Genomic DNA, 17,876 nt, shown 5'->3' with positions numbered 1-17,876 from the left:
GGATATGAGTCATACAACACAATAATATACCACCACCTCCTGAAGAACAGGATATGAGTCATACAACACAATAATATACCACCACCACCTCCCGTAGAACCGGATATGAGTCATAAAACACAACAATATACCACTACCACCTCCCGTAGAACAGGATATTAGCTATACAACACAATAATATACCACCACCTCCTGAAGAACAGGATATCAGTCATACAACACAATAAAATACCACCACCACCTCCTGAAGAACAGGCTATTTGTCATACAACATATTATGCCACCACCCTCCTACTTAACCTCCTGTCACCACCTCTGACTCCAAAAATTTTTGCATCCAAAGCCAGATACAGGCTGCAAACAGGGAACAGGCCATAAAGGAAAAACTGAGATTTCTCCCCTTTTCAAATAGATTCCTGGCTTTGTCTGTAAAAATTTGTCAAATATCTGTGTGTGTAATAGGGCTCAAAGGACTCCAGCTTCTCACACAGTCTATTCCAACTAGAATACCAAATATCTAAAGAACTGCTCCCCAACCAAGCCTATAAATCCCCCAAATATCTAAAGAATTGCTCCCCAACCAAGCCTATAACTCCCCCGAATATCTAAAGAACTGCTCCCCAACCAAGCCCATAACTCCCCCAAATATCTAAGGAACTACTCCCCAACCAAACCTATAACTCTCCCAAATATCTAAAGAACTGCAGGACAACCAAGCCTATAACTCCCCCAAATATCTAAGGAACTGCAGGACAACCAAGCCTATAACTCCCCCAAATATCTAAGGAAGTGCAGGACAACCAAGCCTATAACTCCCCCAAATATCTAAAGAACTGCAGGACAACCAAGCCTATAACTCCCCCAAATCTCTAAGGAACTGCTCCCCAACCAAGCTTATTACTCCCCCAGATATCTAAGGAACTGCTCCCCAACCAAGCGTATAACTCCCCCAAATATCTAAGGAACTGCACCCCAACCAAGCCTATAACTCCCCCAAATATCTAAGGAACTGCACCCCAACCAAGCCTATAACTCCCCCAAATATCTAAAGAACTGCAGGACAACCAAGCCCATAACTCCCCCAAATATCTAAGGAACTGCAGGACAACCAAACCTATAACTCTCCCAAATATCTAAAGAACTGCTCCCCAACCAAGCCTATAACTCCCCCAAATATCTAAAGAACTGCTCCCCAACCAAGCCCATAACTCCCCCAAATATCTAAAGAACTGCAGGACAACCAAGCCTATAACTCCCCCAAATATCTAAAGAACTGCAGGACAACCAAGCCCATAACTCCCCCAAATATCTAAAGAACTGCAGGACAACCAAGCCTATAACTCCCCCAAATATCTAAAGAACTGCAGGACAACCAAGCCCATAACTCCCCCAAATATCTAAAGAACTGCAGGACAACCAAGCCTATAACTCCCCCAAATCTCTAAGGAACTGCTCCCCAACCAAGCCTATTACTCCCCCAGATATCTAAGGAACTGCTCCCCAACCAAACCTATAACTCTCCCAAATATCTAAAGAACTGCTCCCCAACCAAGCCTATAACCCCCCCAAATATCTAAAGAACTGCTCCCCAACCAAGCCCATAACTCCCCCAAATATCTAAAGAACTGCAGGACAACCAAGCCTATAACTCCCCCAAATATCTAAAGAACTGCAGGACAACCAAGCCCATAACTCCCCCAAATATCTAAAGAACTGCAGGACAACCAAGCCTATAACTCTCCCAAATATCTAAAGAACTGCTCCCCAACCAAGCCTATAACTCCCCCAAATATCTAAAGAACTGCTCCCCAACCAAGCCCATAACTCCCCCAAATATCTAAAGAACTGCTCCCCAATCAAGCCTATAACTCCCCCAAATATCTAAAGAACTGCTCCTTAACCAAGCCTATAACTCCCCCAAATATCTAAAGAACTGCTCCCCAACCAAGCCTATAACTCCCCCAAATATCTGAAGAACTGCAGGACAACCAAGCCTATAACTCCCCCAAATATCTAAGGAACTGCAGGACAACCAAGCCTATAACTCCCCCAAATCTCTAAGGAACTGCTCCCCAACCAAGCCTATTACTCCCCCAGATATCTAAGGAACTGCTCCCCAACCAAGCGTATAACTCCCTCAAATATCTAAGGAACTGCACCCCAACCAAGCCTATAACTCCCCCAAATATCTAAGGAACTGCACCCCAACCAAGCCTATAACTCCCCCAAATATCTAAGGAACTGCTCCCCAACCAAGCCTATAACTCCCCCAAATATCTAAAGAACTGCAGGACAACCAAGCCTATAACTCCCCCAAATATCTAAGGAACTGCACCCCAACCAAGCCTATAACTCCCCCAAATCTCTAAGGAACTGCTCCCCAACCAAGCCTATAACTCCCCCAAATATCTAAAGAACTGCAGGACAACCAAGCCCATAACTCCCCCAGATATCTAAGGAACTGCTCCCCAACCAAGCCTATAACTCCCCCAAATATCTAAAGAACTGCTCCCCAACCAAGCCCATAACTCCCCCAAATATCTAAGGAACTGCAGGACAACCAAGCCTATAACTCCCCCAGATATCTAAGGAACTGCAGGACAACCAAGCCTATAACTCCCCCAAATCTCTAAGGAACTGCTCCCCAACCAAGCCTATTACTCCCCCAGATATCTAAGGAACTGCTCCCCAACCAAGCGTATAACTCCCTCAAATATCTAAGGAACTGCACCCCAACCAAGCCTATAACTCCCCCAAATATCTAAGGAACTGCACCCCAACCAAACCTATAACTCCCCCAAATATCTAAGGAACTGCTCCCCAACCAAGCCTATAACTCCCCCAAATATCTAAAGAACTGCAGGACAACCAAGCCTATAACTCCCCCAAATATCTAAGGAACTGCACCCCAACCAAGCCAATAACTCCCCCAGATATCTAAAGAACTGCAGGACAACCAAGCCCATAACTCCCCCAGATATCTAAGGAACTGCTCCCCAACCAAGCCTATAACTCCCCCAAATATCTAAAGAACTGCTCCCCAACCAAGCCCATAACTCCCCCAAATATCTAAGGAACTGCAGGACAACCAAGCCTATAACTCCCCCAAATATCTAAGGAACTGCAGGACAACCAAGCCTATAACTCCCCCAGATATCTAAGGAACTGCTCCCCAACCAAGCCTATAACTCCCCCAGATATCTAAGGAACTGCAGGACAACCAAGCCTATAACTCCCCCAGATATCTAAGGAACTGCAGGACAACCAAACCTATAACTCCCCCAGATATCTAAGGAACTGCAGGACAACCAAACCTATAACTCCCCCAAATATCTAAGGAACTGCTCCCCAACCAAGCCTATTACTCCCCCAGATATCTAAGGAACTATGAAAACTGGATTCATAGCAAATACTGTCAAAAACATCCTAATAATATGGATAGCCCTATATTGTAGATTATCTTCCCACATGGAAGTTTTGCTCAGTATTTTGCAACAAAAAACAGGAGTGGATAGAAAACACAGAAAGGCTGTGTTCACACACTGCTGAAACTGAGTGGATAGCCGCCATTTACTGCCAAAAATTACCGTTATTTTAGAACAATCGCTGTTATTTGCCATCAAATGGCGGCCAACCTCTTAATTTCAGCAGTGTGAGAACCTCGCCTAGAACAGTATCCCCAGCTCTCATCCGTTAGCCTACCCATACAATGACAGACACAATATTGTATGAATTTTCTACTTATTTCTGTTGTTGATTCGTTTAAAATATAAGAAATTCACATGGCATTGTTTGGATTCCTTGTAACCATGTCAGAATGACGCTGTTGTTATCTATTGTAAAGTATATTATGGATGTTTCTTTACTCCAAGTTCTGTTAGAAATGCTGGTGTTTGTATTACAAAGTTTATTCATTGAGCAGCTAAAATATAACAGAACCCGGGAACAATAATTGCTGCTGCTGCTGCTGCTTCTTGTAGTGTTCTGTAATCTCACCTCAGAGCTAGGTTTGCAGCTTGTACTATTCTATAATGTCTTCCATGCTGCTGCTTCTTGTAGTGTTTTGTAATGTCTCTGTAGAGCTGTATTTACACCTTGTGCTGCTCTATAATATCCTCCATGCAGCTGCTTCTCATGGTGTTCTGTAATCTCTCTTTAAAGCCGGATTTATACCTTGTACTGGTCTATAATGTCCTCCATGTAGCTGCTTCTCATGGTGATCTCTCTGTAGAGCTGTATTCACAGCTTGTACTGTTCTGTAATGTCCTCCATGCTGCTGCTTCTTCAGAAGTGGTATAGGGATATAGCAGTATATATAGTCTACATCCACTATCTCAGGAACAACTGAACATTATAGTCTGCAGAGTGGGAAATGTCATACACAAGTGTTATAATGACAAGAACTGGTGCTGCTCCTCGTGTACACACAGGAGGGTGATGCTATTGGGGGCGGGGCGGGGGGCGGTAATACCCAGATCAGGATTCCCGGGGAAAGGTTCTTATACTGAGGCTGTGTATGGATGCAGCGGCTGTTCTGCCATGGCGTCCTCTGATATCTGGTGTCCGTTTTGCAGCCTGTCTCACTTTCCTTCCTCTCTGACCGCGTCTCGTTGCAGGCACACCCATGACTTGCGAATTCACCAGCTGCAGGTGCGGGTCAGTGGTTGGGAACAAGTCAGCCCAGTGTCTGTGGACAAAGTTGGGATTTTCTTCCGCTACGCAGCACCCGATAAGAACAACTCCTCCTCATCCGTAAGAGATTTGTAAATTACTGATCACAGCCGTCCTTACCCGCATCACTGATTGCAGCCGTCCTTACCCGCGTCACTGATTGCAGCCGTCCTTACCCGCGTCACTGATTGCAGCCGGCCTTACCCGCGTCCCTGATCGATTGCAGCCGTCCTTACCCGCGTCACTGATTGCAGCTGTCCTTACCCGCGTCACTGATTGCAGCCGGCCTTACCCGCGTCACTTATTGCTGCCGTCCTTACCTGCGTCACTGATCGATTGCAGCCATACTTACCCGCGTCACTGATTGCAGCCGTACTTACCTGCGTCACTGATCGATTGCAGCCGTCCTTACCCGCGTCACTGATTGCAGCCGTCCTTACCCGCGTCACTGATTGCAGCCGGCCATACCCGCGTCACTTATTGCTGCCGTCCTTACCCGCGTCACTGATCGATTGCAGCCGTACTTACCCGCGTCACTGATCGATTGCAGCCGTCCTTACCCGCGTCACTGATTGCAGCCGTCCTTACCCGCGTCACTGGTTGCAGCCGTCCTTACCCGCGTCACTGATTGCAGCCGTCCTTACCCTCGTCACTGATTGCAGCCGTCCTTACCCGTGTGAGTGACACCTGGCCCAATCAGCAACTTCTGACCTGTCTGGTGATTACAGATGACAGTCATTTGATAATCTAGACTGTCACAACATGGGGACGTCTGTGTCATTGGGACTATCCTTTACTAATAAGGGAGTGTTCAGACTGCACCATGTTACTGCACACTCCTCTTCCCACTCTGTCATGTGACTTGTATGGCCCCATAGACTGGCGTTAGAAGCTGGTCCAGGTCATGTGACACAGAGTGAATTCACAATGGTCGCAGTCTCAACACGCAGAGACATGTCAGAAGTTTTGATTGGTTGGTGTCTGACAGGCCCCAAGTCTTTTTTCAGTGACAGGTTCCCTTTAACAATTGCTCCCCCATGCTTTTGTCCTCGGTTGTGTCTGTGGATATCCTTCTATTTCCTTTCTTTCTGCAGGTTGGGAGCCCCATAAGTCGCACAAGTATCATCCATCCGCAGGTCTATGTGAGTCTCCATAGTCTGGGCAGTTCCTATATATGTATACGCCAGGGGAGGAATAAAAGATTCAGCTAAAATGCCGGATAAGGATCGTTTGTTTTCTCTAAATGCGTAATTTGTGTGGAAATAGATCATCTTGATCAGCATGATATGACCACCGAGACCCTCACAGCAACAGAGGTTCTTGATGCCCTGCCTGTCCAAGCTAAATCCACCTGTTCCCCCTCCCCATCTGGAACGACCTGGCCATTGACGTCCCCTCTGGAGGCTCCGCCCCCCCTTGAAGGCTCCGCCCGCTCCCCCCCACCCCCACCGAGGCTCTGCCCGTTCTCTCCTGCCCCCCCCCCCCCCAAAGCTCTGCCCATCCTCTCCCCCCCCCACCCCCCTTCCCCCGTAGGCTCTGCCAGTTTCCCACTCTGGAGACTCCGCCCGTTCCCACTCTGGAGGCTCCGCCCATTCCCCCTTCTGGAGGCCACACCCTTTCCCCCTTCTGGAAGCCCCATTCTCTGGAGGCTCCGCCCCCCCCCCAGGGGCTCCACCAGTTACCCACTCTGGAGACTCCGCCCGTTCCCACTCTGGAGGCTCCGCCCATTCCCCCTTCTGGAGGCTACACCCCTTTCTGGAGGCCACGCCCCTTCCCCCTTCTGGAAGCCCCAGTTTTAGGATGAATGGAGCAGTGGGGGAGCATGTGTTATGCTGCCTAGTCACTTGGGCAGGTGACCCTCTCATGATTGGCAGGGGTACCAGCAGTCACACCCCCACATTCGGCTACTTATCCCCTCTCCTATTTTGGAGGGTGACCACCTGATAGGATACCCCTCCAGTATTCCTTCCCTCTCTGTACTGTTCCACGGTTTGGCAGTGTTTTTATAGCGTTTTCTCCATGTTTTTCTCCACAGTTCTCTGCTTTGCCTCCGGTGCGCGTTGTGTTTGCTGTCACCATGGAGGGCAGCGCTCGAAAGGTGGTGACTGTCCGATCCTCTCTGATAGTGAAAAACAAGCTGGAGATCCCTATGGAGCTGCGCCTGGACAGCCCCTCGGCCCCCGACAGTGAGTAGGCTGTCACTCTCTCTGAATGATTTGATGTTTATAGCTTGGATATTTTTAAAGAGGTATTCCAGCCACAAAGATGTATCCATGGGATAAGTGATGGCATGGGGCCTCCAGGTCCCCTGCAGGGAGTGGTGGTCTATGGGAGATGCCGGCCTGCAATACTCCTTCAGGTTGATCAGCTATAGTGTATACCTGATACAATAAGACTGCACCCCACAGACTATGTGAGCAGCAGGGCCGGCCTGCGGGTCCACGGCGCCCTGTGTGTCTGCAAATCAGTCAGAGTAAAATCTCAGAATCAGCAAGACATAAGGCAAGAATGTATAGAGGAAGTGCAATCAGATACTGAGTGCTGGGCCTAACAGACAAACCTTTAAGTCCGCCATGTAGTGCGGCAATAAATCCTTCTCCACCAGTGATAGACCAGCACCACAGTGCGGCAATAAATCCTTCTCCACCAGTGATAGACCAGCACCACAGTGCAGCAATAAATCCTTCTCCACCAGTGATAGACCAGCACCACAGTGCAGCAATAAATCCTTCTCCACCAGTGATAGACCAGCACCACAGTGCGGCAATAAATCCTTCTCCACCAGTGATAGACCAGCACCACAGTGCAGCAATAAATCCTTCTCCACCTTTGATAGACCGGCACCACAGTGCAGCAATAACTACTTCTCCACTAGTGATAGACCAGCACCACAGTGCAGCCATAAATCCTTCTCCTCCACTGATTGACCAGCATTACAGTGCAGCAATAAATCCTTCTCCACCAGTGATTGACCAGCATTACAGTGCGGCAATAAATCCTTCTCCACCAGTGATAGACCAGCACCACAGTGCGGCAATAAATCCTTCTCCACCAGTGATAGACCAGCATCACAGTGCGGCAATAAATCCTTCTCCACCAGTGATAGACCAGCATCACAGTGCGGCAATAAATCCTTCTCCACCAGTGATAGACCAGCATCACAGTGCAGAAATAAATCCTTCTCCACCAGTGATAAGCCAGTGATAGACCAAGAACTTCAGCACAAAAATATATGCTGTTCAACCTATAGTAACCCAACAGCCCTGTACAGAAATACATACTGCTCCACCTACAGTGCACAAATATATACTGCTCCACCTATAGTAACCCAACCCTACAGTGCACAAATATATACTGCTCCACCAATAGTAACCCAACCCTACAGTGCACAAATATATACTGCTCCACCAATAGTAACCCAACCCTACAGTGCACAAATATATACTGCTCCACCTATAGTAACCAAACCCTACAGTGCACAAATATATACTGCTCCACCTATAGCAACCCAACCCTACAGTGCACAAATATATACTGCTCCACCTATAGTAACCCAACCCTACAGTGCACAAATATATACTGCTCCACCAATAGTAACCCAACCCTACAGTGCACAAATATATACTGCTCCACCAATAGTAACCCAACCCTACAGTGCACAAATATATACTGCTCCACCAATAGTAACCCAACCCTACAGTGCACAAACATATACTGCTCCACCTATAGTAACCCAACCCTACAGTGCACAAATATATACTGCTCCACCTATAGTAACCCAACCCTACAGTGCACAAATATATACTGCTCCACCAATAGTAACCCAACCCTACAGTGCACAAATATATACTGCTCCACCTATAGCAACCCAACCCTACAGTGCACAAATATATACTGCTCCACCTATAGCAACCCAACCCTACAGTGCACAAATATATACTGCTCCACCTATAGTAACCCAACCCTACAGTGCACAAATATATACTGCTCCACCAATAGTAACCCAACCCTACAGTGCACAAATATATATTGCTCCACCTATAGCAACCCAACCCTACAGTGCACAAATATATACTGCTCCACCTATAGTAACCCAACCCTACAGTGCACAAATATATACTACTCCACCTATAGTAACCCAACCCTACAGTGCACAAATATATACTGCTCCACCTATAGCAACCCAACCCTACAGTGCACAAATATATACTGCTCCACCTATAGTAACCCAACCCTACAGTGCACAAATATATACTGCTCCACCTATAGCAACCCAACCCTACAGTGCACAAATATATACTGCTCCACCTATAGTAACCCAACCCTACAGTGCACAAATATATACTGCTCCACCTATAGTAACCCAACCCTACAGTGCACAAATATATACTGCTCCACCTATAGTAACCCAACCCTACAGTGCACAAATATATACTGCTCCACCTATAGCAACCCAACTCTACAGTGCACAAATATATACTGCTCCACCTATAGCAACCCAACCCTACAGTGCACAAATATATACTGCTCCACCTATAGTAACCCAACCCTACAGTGCACAAATATATACTGCTCCACCAATAGTAACCCAACCCTACAGTGCACAAATATATATTGCTCCACCTATAGCACCCAACCCTACAGTGCACAAATATATACTGCTCCACCTATAGTAACCCAACCCTACAGTGCACAAATATATACTACTCCACCTATAGTAACCCAACCCTACAGTGCACAAATATATACTGCTCCACCTATAGCAACCCAACCCTACAGTGCACAAATATATACTGCTCCACCTATAGTAACCCAACCCTACAGTGCACAAATATATACTGCTCCACCTATAGTAACCCAACCCTACAGTGCACAAATATATACTGCTCCACCTATAGTAACCCAACCCTACAGTGCGGCAGTCCTGTTCCCGTCTCCACCTATCTGCACCCGCCTCCCCTTTGACTCCTCTTCCAGTGGCAGCTCCCCTCCCCAGGGCGGGGTAAGATGTTACCATGGAGCAGGGAGTCTCCTCTGGTCCTCAGCTGCTCCCCTGCACTCTCCTCCTCTATAGTTATACTGCCCCCTAGACAGAGGACCTGGGAGATCATGTGACCACAGTCATGGCGACTTGGCAGGTTTCTTCCACTCTTAGTACAGTGATGATGCAGGGCGGCCATGATCAGTGCAGACCCCTCCCCATGTTCCGCACAGTATGAGAAGCCCTATATAACAATAAGCATGGTTCTACAGGTGAGTGGTAGCACCCCCTTTTGGATTGATAAAGGATTGCACAGGTGTCACACCCCTGAGGCCGACCCTGGTCAGCGCTGTGGGGGTAAATGAGCCCTTATTATACTATGTGCAGATTCTGCCCCCTCCCCCTAATATTACACACCTACAGACACTGAGCTTTTTTACAGATTTAGTTTTTGTAATTTTTTATTCTATCCATTACTATGGGAGCAGCCATCTTGTCGCAGCTGCTTCCCTCCCCCCTGTCCCCTCTATCCATTACTATGGGAGCGGCCATCTTGTCGCAGCTGCTTCCCTCCCCCCTGTCCCCTCTATCCATTACTATGGGAGCGGCCATCTTGTCGCAGCTGCTTCCCTCCCCCCTGTCCCCTCTATCCATTACTATGGGAGCGGCCATCTTGTCGCAGCTGCTTCCCTCCCCCCTGTCCCCTCTATCCATTACTATGGGAGCGGCCATCTTGTCGCAGCTGCTTCCCTCCCCCCTGTCCCCTCTATCCATTACTATGGGAGCGGCCATCTTGTCGCAGCTGCTTCCCTCCCCCCTGTCCCCTCTATCCATTACTATGGGAGCGGCCATCTTGTCGCAGCTGCTTCCCTTCCCCCTCTCCCCTCTATCCATTACTATGGGAACGGCCATCTTGTCGCAGCTGCTTCCCTCCCCCCTGTCCCCTCTATGCATTACTATGGGAGCGGCCATCTTGTCGCAGCTGCTTCCCTCCCCCCTGTCCCCTCTATGCATTACTATGGGAGCGGCCATCTTGTCGCAGCTGCTTCCCTCCCCCCTCTCCCCTCTATCCATTACTATGGGAGCGGCCATCTTGTCGCAGCTGCTTCCCTCCCCCCTGTCCCGTTTATGCATTACTATGGTAGCGGCCATCTTGTCGCAGCTGCTTCCCTCCCCCCTCTCCCCTCTCCCCTCTATCCATTACTATGGGAGCGGCCATCTTGTCGCAGCTGCTTCCCTCCCCCCTCTATCCATTACTATGGGAGCGGCCATCTTGTAGCAGCTGCTTCCCTCCCCCCTCTACCCTCTCCCCTCTATGCATTACTATGGGAGCGGCCATCTTGTAGCAGCTGCTTCCCTCCCCCCTCTCCCCTCTATCCATTACTATGGGAGCGGCCATCTTGTAGCAGCTGCTTCCCTCCCCCCTGTCCCCTCTATCCATTACTATGGGAGCGGCCATCTTGTAGCAGCTGCTTCCCTCCCCCCTCTACCCTCTCCCCTCTATCCATTACTATGGGAGCGGCCATCTTGTCGCAGCTGCTTCCCTCCCCCCTGTCCCCTCTATCCATTACTATGGGAGCGGCCATCTTGTCGCAGCTGCTTCCCTCCTCCCTCTCCCCTCTATCCATTACTATGGAAGCGGCCATCTTGTCGCAGCTGCTTTCCTCCCCCCTCTCCCCTCTATCCATTACTATGGGAGCGGCCATCTTGTCGCAGCTGCTTCCCTCCCCCCTCTCCCCTCTATCCATTACTATGGGAGCGGCCATCTTGTCGCAGCTGCTTCCCTCCCCCCTCTCCCCTCTATCCATTACTATGGGAGCGGCCATCTTGTCGCAGCTGCTTCCCTCCCCCCTCTCCCCTCTATCCATTACTATGGGAGCAGCCATCTTGTCGCAGCAGTTTTTTAAGTGATTTGTTTTTACATGGTGCACATCTCAGGGCCTGCTCTATGAATGACGCATGTTAGGGGGCATGCTCTGTCACCTCTGCAGGGAGGGAGAGGCTGAGCCCCATTGTCTCCTCCATCTACCAGGGTCACCTGATGCTGTAAAATGCTGGACAGATCACTTTACAGCACAGGAAGTCCCAGCTTAGTTTTAGAACTAGTGGTGAGAATTAGAACTGCAAGATGTCAGGATTATTTTTAATGCAGAATGTCATGTTCTTATCCCAGTTATGTCCGTGTGTGTGGTGACTAGAGATGAGCGAACCGGGTCCGGGTTGGAGTCTATCTGAACCCGAACGTTCGGCATTTGATTAGCGGCGGCTGCTGAACTTGGATAAAGCCCTAAGGTTGTCTGGAAAACATGGATACAGCCAATGACTATATCCAATAACTATATCCAATAACTATATCCAATAACTATATCCAATAACTACAGCCAATGACTATATCCAATAACTACAGCCAATAACTATATCCAATAACTACAGCCAATGACTATATCCATGATTTCCACATCGCCTTAGGGCTTTATCCAACTTCAGCAACCGCCGCTAATCAAATACTGAACGTTCGGGATCGGATCAACTCCAGCTGCTCCAGGGTCGCTCATCTCTAGTGGTGAGCCCCGATCATGTGGGTGTGTGTGTGTGTGGTGAGCCCCGATCGTGTGTGTGTGTGTGGTGAGCCCTGGTCATGTTGGTGCGTGTGTGTGGTGAGCCCTGGTCATGTTGGTGCGTGTGTGTGGTGAGCCCTGGTCATGTTGGTGTGTGTGTGTGTCCGTGTGTGTGTGGTGAGCCCTGGTCATGTTGGGGTGTGTGTGTGTGTGGTGAGCCCTGGTAATGTTGGGGTGTGTGTGGTGAGCCCCGGTCATGTGGGTGTGTGTGTGTGTGGTGAGCCCTGGTAATGTTGGGGTGTGTGTGGTGAGCCCCGGTCATGTGTGTGTGTGTGTGTGTGGTGAGCCCTGGTAATGTTGGGGTGTGTGTGGTGAGCCCCGGTCATGTGGGTGTGTGTGTGTGTGGTGAGCCCTTGTAATGTTGGGGTGTGTGTGGTGAGCTCCGGTCATGTGGGTGTGTGTGTGTGTGGTGAGCCCGGTCATGTTGGTGTGTGTGTGGTGAGCCCCGGTCATGTGTGTGTGTGTGTGTGTGTGTGTGTGTGTGGTGAGCCCCGGTCATATGTGTGTGTCTGTGTGTGGTGAGCCCCGGTCATATGTGTGTGTGTGTGTGTGTGTGTGTGGTGAGCCCCGGTCATGTGTGTGTGTGTGTGTGTGTGTGTGTGGTGAGCCCCGGTCATATGTGTGTGTCTGTGTGTGGTGAGCCCCGGTCATATGTGTGTGTGTGTGTGTGTGTGTGGTGAGCCCCGGTCATGTGTGTGTGTGGTGAGCCCCGGTCATGTGTGTGTGTGGTGAGCCCCGGTCATGTGTGTGTGTGGTGAGCCCCGGTCATGTGTGTGTGTGGTGAGCCCCGGTCATGTGTGTGTGTGTGGTGAGCCCCGGTCATGTGTGTGTGTGTGTGTGGTGAGCCCCGGTCATATGTGTGTGTCTGCGTGTGGTGAGCCCCGGTCATGTGTGTGTGTGTGTGTGTGTGTGTGTGTGTCTGTGTGTGGTGAGCCCCGGTCATATGTGTGTGTGTGTGTGGTGAGCCCCGGTCATATGTGTGTGTCTGCGTGTGGTGAGCCCCGGTCATGTGTGTGTGTGTGTGTGTGTGTGTGTGTGTGTGTCTGTGTGTGGTGAGCCCCGGTCATATGTGTGTGTGGTGAGCCCCGGTCATGTGTGTGTGTGTGTGTGTGTGTGTGTGTGTGTGTGTGGTGAGCCCTGGTCATATGTGTGTGTGTGTGTGTGGTGAGCCCCGGTCATATGTGTGTGTGTGTGGTGAGCCCCGGTCATATGTGTGTGTGTGTGGTGAGCCCCGGCCGTGTCCGTGTCATACATTGCTCCTGTGTATTTCCAGAGCCGGTGATTCTCCCCGCTGTGATGCCCGGAGAGTCGTTTGCGGTTCCCTTACATCTCACGTCCTGGAGGCTGCAGGCCAGGCCCAGAGGGATGGGGGTCTTCTTCTGTAAAATGCCGATCCACTGGACTAATGTGACAAAGAGCGGGGAAATGTCCAGCAGTAAACGCGAGTGTCACTCCATGGATACAGAGAACAGCAGATATTTCAGGTACCACTAGGTGGCGCCGTATGTGCTCCAAAACTTTTACAATTTCTTGAATGGAATGGACGGCTCTCCAGATACTGTATGATATATACATGGTTATATAGGTATGTAGTACTGAGATAGATAGATATAGATAGTGACATAGATATATATATCTATGTGTAAGTAAGTATATGCCCCCCTCTCCCCCTCCGGCTGTTTGCCCCCCTCTTCCCTCCGGCTGTTTGCCCCCCTCTCCCCCTCCGGCTTTGCCCGCCTCTCCCCTCCGCCTGTTTGCCCCCCTCTCCCTTCCAGCTTTGCCCCCCTCTCCCCTCCGGCTGTTTGCCCCCCTCTCCCCTCCGCCTGTTTGCCCCCCTCTCCCCTCCGGCTGTTTGCCCCCCTCTCCCCCTCCAGCTGTTTGCCCCCCTCTCCCCCTCCGGCTTTGCATTCCTCTCCCCTCCGCCTGTTTGCCCCCCTCTCCCCCTCCGGCTGTTTGCCCCCCTCTTCCCTCCGGCTGTTTGCCCCCCTCTCCCCCTCCGGCTTTGCCCGCCTCTCCCCTCCGCCTGTTTGCCCCCCTCTCCCTTCCAGCTTTGCCCCCCTCTCCCCTCTGGCTGTTTGCCCCCCTCTCCCCTCCGCCTGTTTGCCCCCCTCTCCCCTCCGGCTGTTTGCCCCCCTCTCCCCCTCCAGCTGTTTGCCCCCCTCTCCCCTCCGGCTTTGCATTCCTCTCCCCTCCGCCTGTTTGCCCCCCTCTCCCCTCCGCCTGTTTGCCCCCCTCTCCCCCTCCAGCTGTTTGCCCCCCTCTCCCCCTCCGGCTTTGCATTCCTCTCCCCTCCCCCTGTTTGCCCCCCTCTCCCTTTCATCTTTGCCCCCCTCTCCCCTCCGGCTGTTTGCCCCCCTCTCCCCTCCGGCTGTTTGCCCCCCTCTCCCCTCCGGCTGTTTGCCCCCCTCTCCCCCTCCGGCTGTTTGCCCCCCTTTTCCCTCCGGCTGTTTGCCCCCCTTTTCCCTCCGGCTGTTTGCCCCCCTCTTCCCTCCGGCTGTTTGCCCCCCTCTCCCCCTCCGGCTTTGCCCGCCTCTCCCCTCCGCCTGTTTGCCCCCCTCTCCCTTCCAGCTTTGCCCCCCTCTCCCCTCCGGCTGTTTGCCCCCCTCTCCCCTCCGGCTGTTTGCCCCCCTCTCCCCTCCGGCTGTTTGCCCCCCTCTCCCCTCCGGCTGTTTGCCCCCCTCTCCCCTCCGGCTGTTTGCCCCCCTCCCCCCTCTGGCTGTTTGCCCCCCTCTCCCTTCCAGCTTTGCCCCCCTCTCCCTTCCAGCTTTGCCCCCCTCTCCCCTCTGGCTGTTTGCCCCCCTCTCCCCTCCGGCTGTTTGCCCCCCTCTCCCCTCCGGCTGTTTGCCCCCCTCTCCCCCTCCGGCTTTGCCCGCCTCTCCCCTCCGGCTGTTTGCCCCCCTCTCCCCCTCCGGCTGTTTGCCCCCCTCTCCCCTCCGGCTGTTTGCCCCCCTCTCCCCTCCGGCTGTTTGCCCCCCTCTCCCCCTCCGGCTGTTTGCCCCCCTCTCCCTTCCAGCTTTGCACGCCTCTCCCCTCCGCCTGTTTGCCCCCCTCTCCCCTCCGGCTGTTTGCCCCCCTTTCCCCCTCCGGCTGTTTGCCCCCCTTTCCCCCTCCGGCTGTTTGCCCCCCTTTCCCCCTCCGGCTGTTTGCCCCCCTCTCCCCTCCGGCTGTTTGCCCCCCTCTCCCCTCCGGCTGTTTGCCCCCCTCTCCCCCTCCGGCTGTTTGCCCCCCTCTCCCCCTCCGGCTGTTTGCCCCCCTCTCCCCCTCCGGCTGTTTGCCCCCCTCTCCCCTCCGGCTGTTTGCCCCCCTCTCCCCTCCGGCTAGGCTCTGCTGTATATTCCGCTCCCCCGCTGATCCTGTCGCTTTCTCCCATGTGTTCAGGTTCTGTGTGGCTCTGAGGAAAGAGAACTACCCGGATTACATGCCGTCCAGCATCTTCTCAGACAGCGCCAAGCAGATCTACAGACAGCCGGGCCACACCATCTTCCTGCTGCCCACTGTGGTGGTCTGTAACCTCCTGCCCTGTGAGATCAGCTTCTACCTCCGCGGATCCACACTTAAAGGAACCTTAAAATCTGGGAAGGAGATGGCGCTGCACACGGCTGATACCTCCCAGAACTTTGAGCTCGGTGAGAAGCCGTCCTGTAACAGAGGACAGAGAGACGTGATGAGGGAAACCAAAGTCTGTATGGGTTACCTCTCCTGTAGTCTCTGCGGCATATGGGGGGGGGAAGAGTCTCTGCGGCATATGGGGGGGGTAGAGTCTCTGCGGCATAAAGGGGGGGGGTTCTGCGGCATACAGTGGGGAGGGGGCTCTGCGGCATACAGTGGGACGGGCAGGCTCTGTGGCATACGGGGGGACGGATAGGCTCTGCGGCATACAGTGGGACGGGCAGGCTCTGCGGCATACAGTGGGACGGGCAGGCTCTGCGGCATACAGTGGGACGGGCAGGCTCTGCGGCATACGGGGGGACGGATAGGCTCTGCGGCATACAGTGGGACGGGCAGGCTCTGCGGCATACGGGGGGACGGATAGGCTCTGCGGCATATGGGGGGGCTCTGTGGCATACGGGGGGCGGAGAGGCTCTGTGGAATAAGGATGCGGGAGGTGCTCTGTTGCATACAAGGGGGAGGTGCTACAACATACGGGGGGCTCTTCAAAATATGGGGGGGCAGAGGGGATGCAAAAAAGGAGTCCGTGGGGCCTCGGTTGCAAGTGTAAAAACATGGGAATAGCCAGATATCTCTAGCCTGTTGCCATGGGGGGCCTCCATGATGGGGAGAACACCACAGCACCCTGATAGGTAGCCCCTTAAGTTCCACTTGGTTGCGAGTATTTTGACATGACAAGAACTTGCCAAAACAGGCATCCATCCGGGGTGGAGATGCTCTGCAGCATCCGGGGGGAGGCTCTGCAGTGGTAGCACAGATGGTGGGTTTGTGCCATTACTTGCTGCATCACTGTCTCTCCTGTCTCCTCTATTATCAGGGATCGCTGTGGAGAATTTCCAGCACTGTAAGGAGCTGCTGATCCCTCCGGGGACGCAGAACTATATGGTCCGCATGCGGCTGTATGACGCCAACAAGAGGCAGCTGAACCTCACCATACGCATCATGTGCCGCGCAGAGGGCGCCCTGAAGATATTCATCTCCGCCCCCTACTGGCTGATTAATAAGACAGGTCTGTCATCTCTTCTTACATGTGTGTTACCGGAAAATGTGTCCCCCACACGGGGACAGGTGTGTCACTGGAAAATGTGTCCCCCACACGGGGACAGGTGTGTCACTGGAAAATGTGTCCCCCACACGGGGACAAGTGTGTTACCGGAAAATGTGTCCCCCACACAGGGACAGGTGTGTCACTGGAAAATGTGTCCCCCACACGGGGACAGGTGTGTTACCGGAAAATGTGTCCCCCACACGGGGACAGGTGTGTCACTGGAAAATGTGTCCCCCACACGGGGACAGGTGTGTTACTGAAAAATGTGTCCCCAGTATACGTGTCTCACATAGCAGAACCTTACTGCAGACACACGTCGGTGCAAATGGCATTCTCTCTACCCCAACTATCTATAAATAATAAACAGAGTCAGGAATTTGTTAAATTGTGGAGTTTTACGGGGACGGGTTTTATTCATGTTTAACTAAAGATTTTATTTATTTGAACAAACATCTCACAAATTTTAATATTCAACTCTTATATTACAACTAAGTAACCAAGTAAAAATGAATCATCAGCTTACACCAATATAAATAAATTTAAATTTTTAACTACCTTGGGGCGACTCACCCACCAATGCTGGCGAAGCCAAACATGACCCCAATCGGGCCGAGGCCAACTCCACAATATTTTGCAACCCTAAATTAAATAAATTGAGACCAACATCGGACAGATGTATCCCATCTGGACGATACAGGCCTGGAAGGAAAGCCTCAAGGTCATCATGGCGGTAGGAAATACCGCCAATTGTTGACATGAAATTAGCCATACCTCTATTAATCCTACGCCGAATCACATCCAGGTAGGCAAAGCCAGAAAATGACCACACCAACCTAGGCACGATCTCGGAGAAACACAATACTCTGTTAGGATACAATACAGATAACAC

At 51.7% G+C, this 17,876-nt stretch overlaps 1 protein-coding gene across 2 annotated transcripts in view; it reads left to right on the top strand.

The window, feature by feature from the left end:
• Positions 1-17,876, top strand: part of VPS13D (vacuolar protein sorting 13 homolog D) — a 372,238-nt gene that overhangs the window by 181,376 nt on the left and 172,986 nt on the right. For both annotated transcript variants that reach the window (XM_069948224.1, XM_069948223.1), the window contains 6 exons: positions 4,617-4,752; positions 5,766-5,813; positions 6,707-6,857; positions 13,544-13,754; positions 15,649-15,896; positions 16,757-16,948. In XM_069948224.1, the coding sequence (XP_069804325.1) occupies positions 4,617-4,752; positions 5,766-5,813; positions 6,707-6,857; positions 13,544-13,754; positions 15,649-15,896; positions 16,757-16,948 (986 nt within the window). The remainder of the gene's footprint in view (positions 1-4,616; positions 4,753-5,765; positions 5,814-6,706; positions 6,858-13,543; positions 13,755-15,648; positions 15,897-16,756; positions 16,949-17,876) is intronic.

This window comes from Dendropsophus ebraccatus, chromosome 12 (assembly GCF_027789765.1).
Source record: "Dendropsophus ebraccatus isolate aDenEbr1 chromosome 12, aDenEbr1.pat, whole genome shotgun sequence".
Lineage (NCBI taxonomy): Eukaryota > Metazoa > Chordata > Amphibia > Anura > Hylidae > Dendropsophus > Dendropsophus ebraccatus.
The sequence above is the reverse complement of the archived record's forward strand: the minus strand, read 5'-3'. Positions and strand labels throughout refer to the sequence as shown.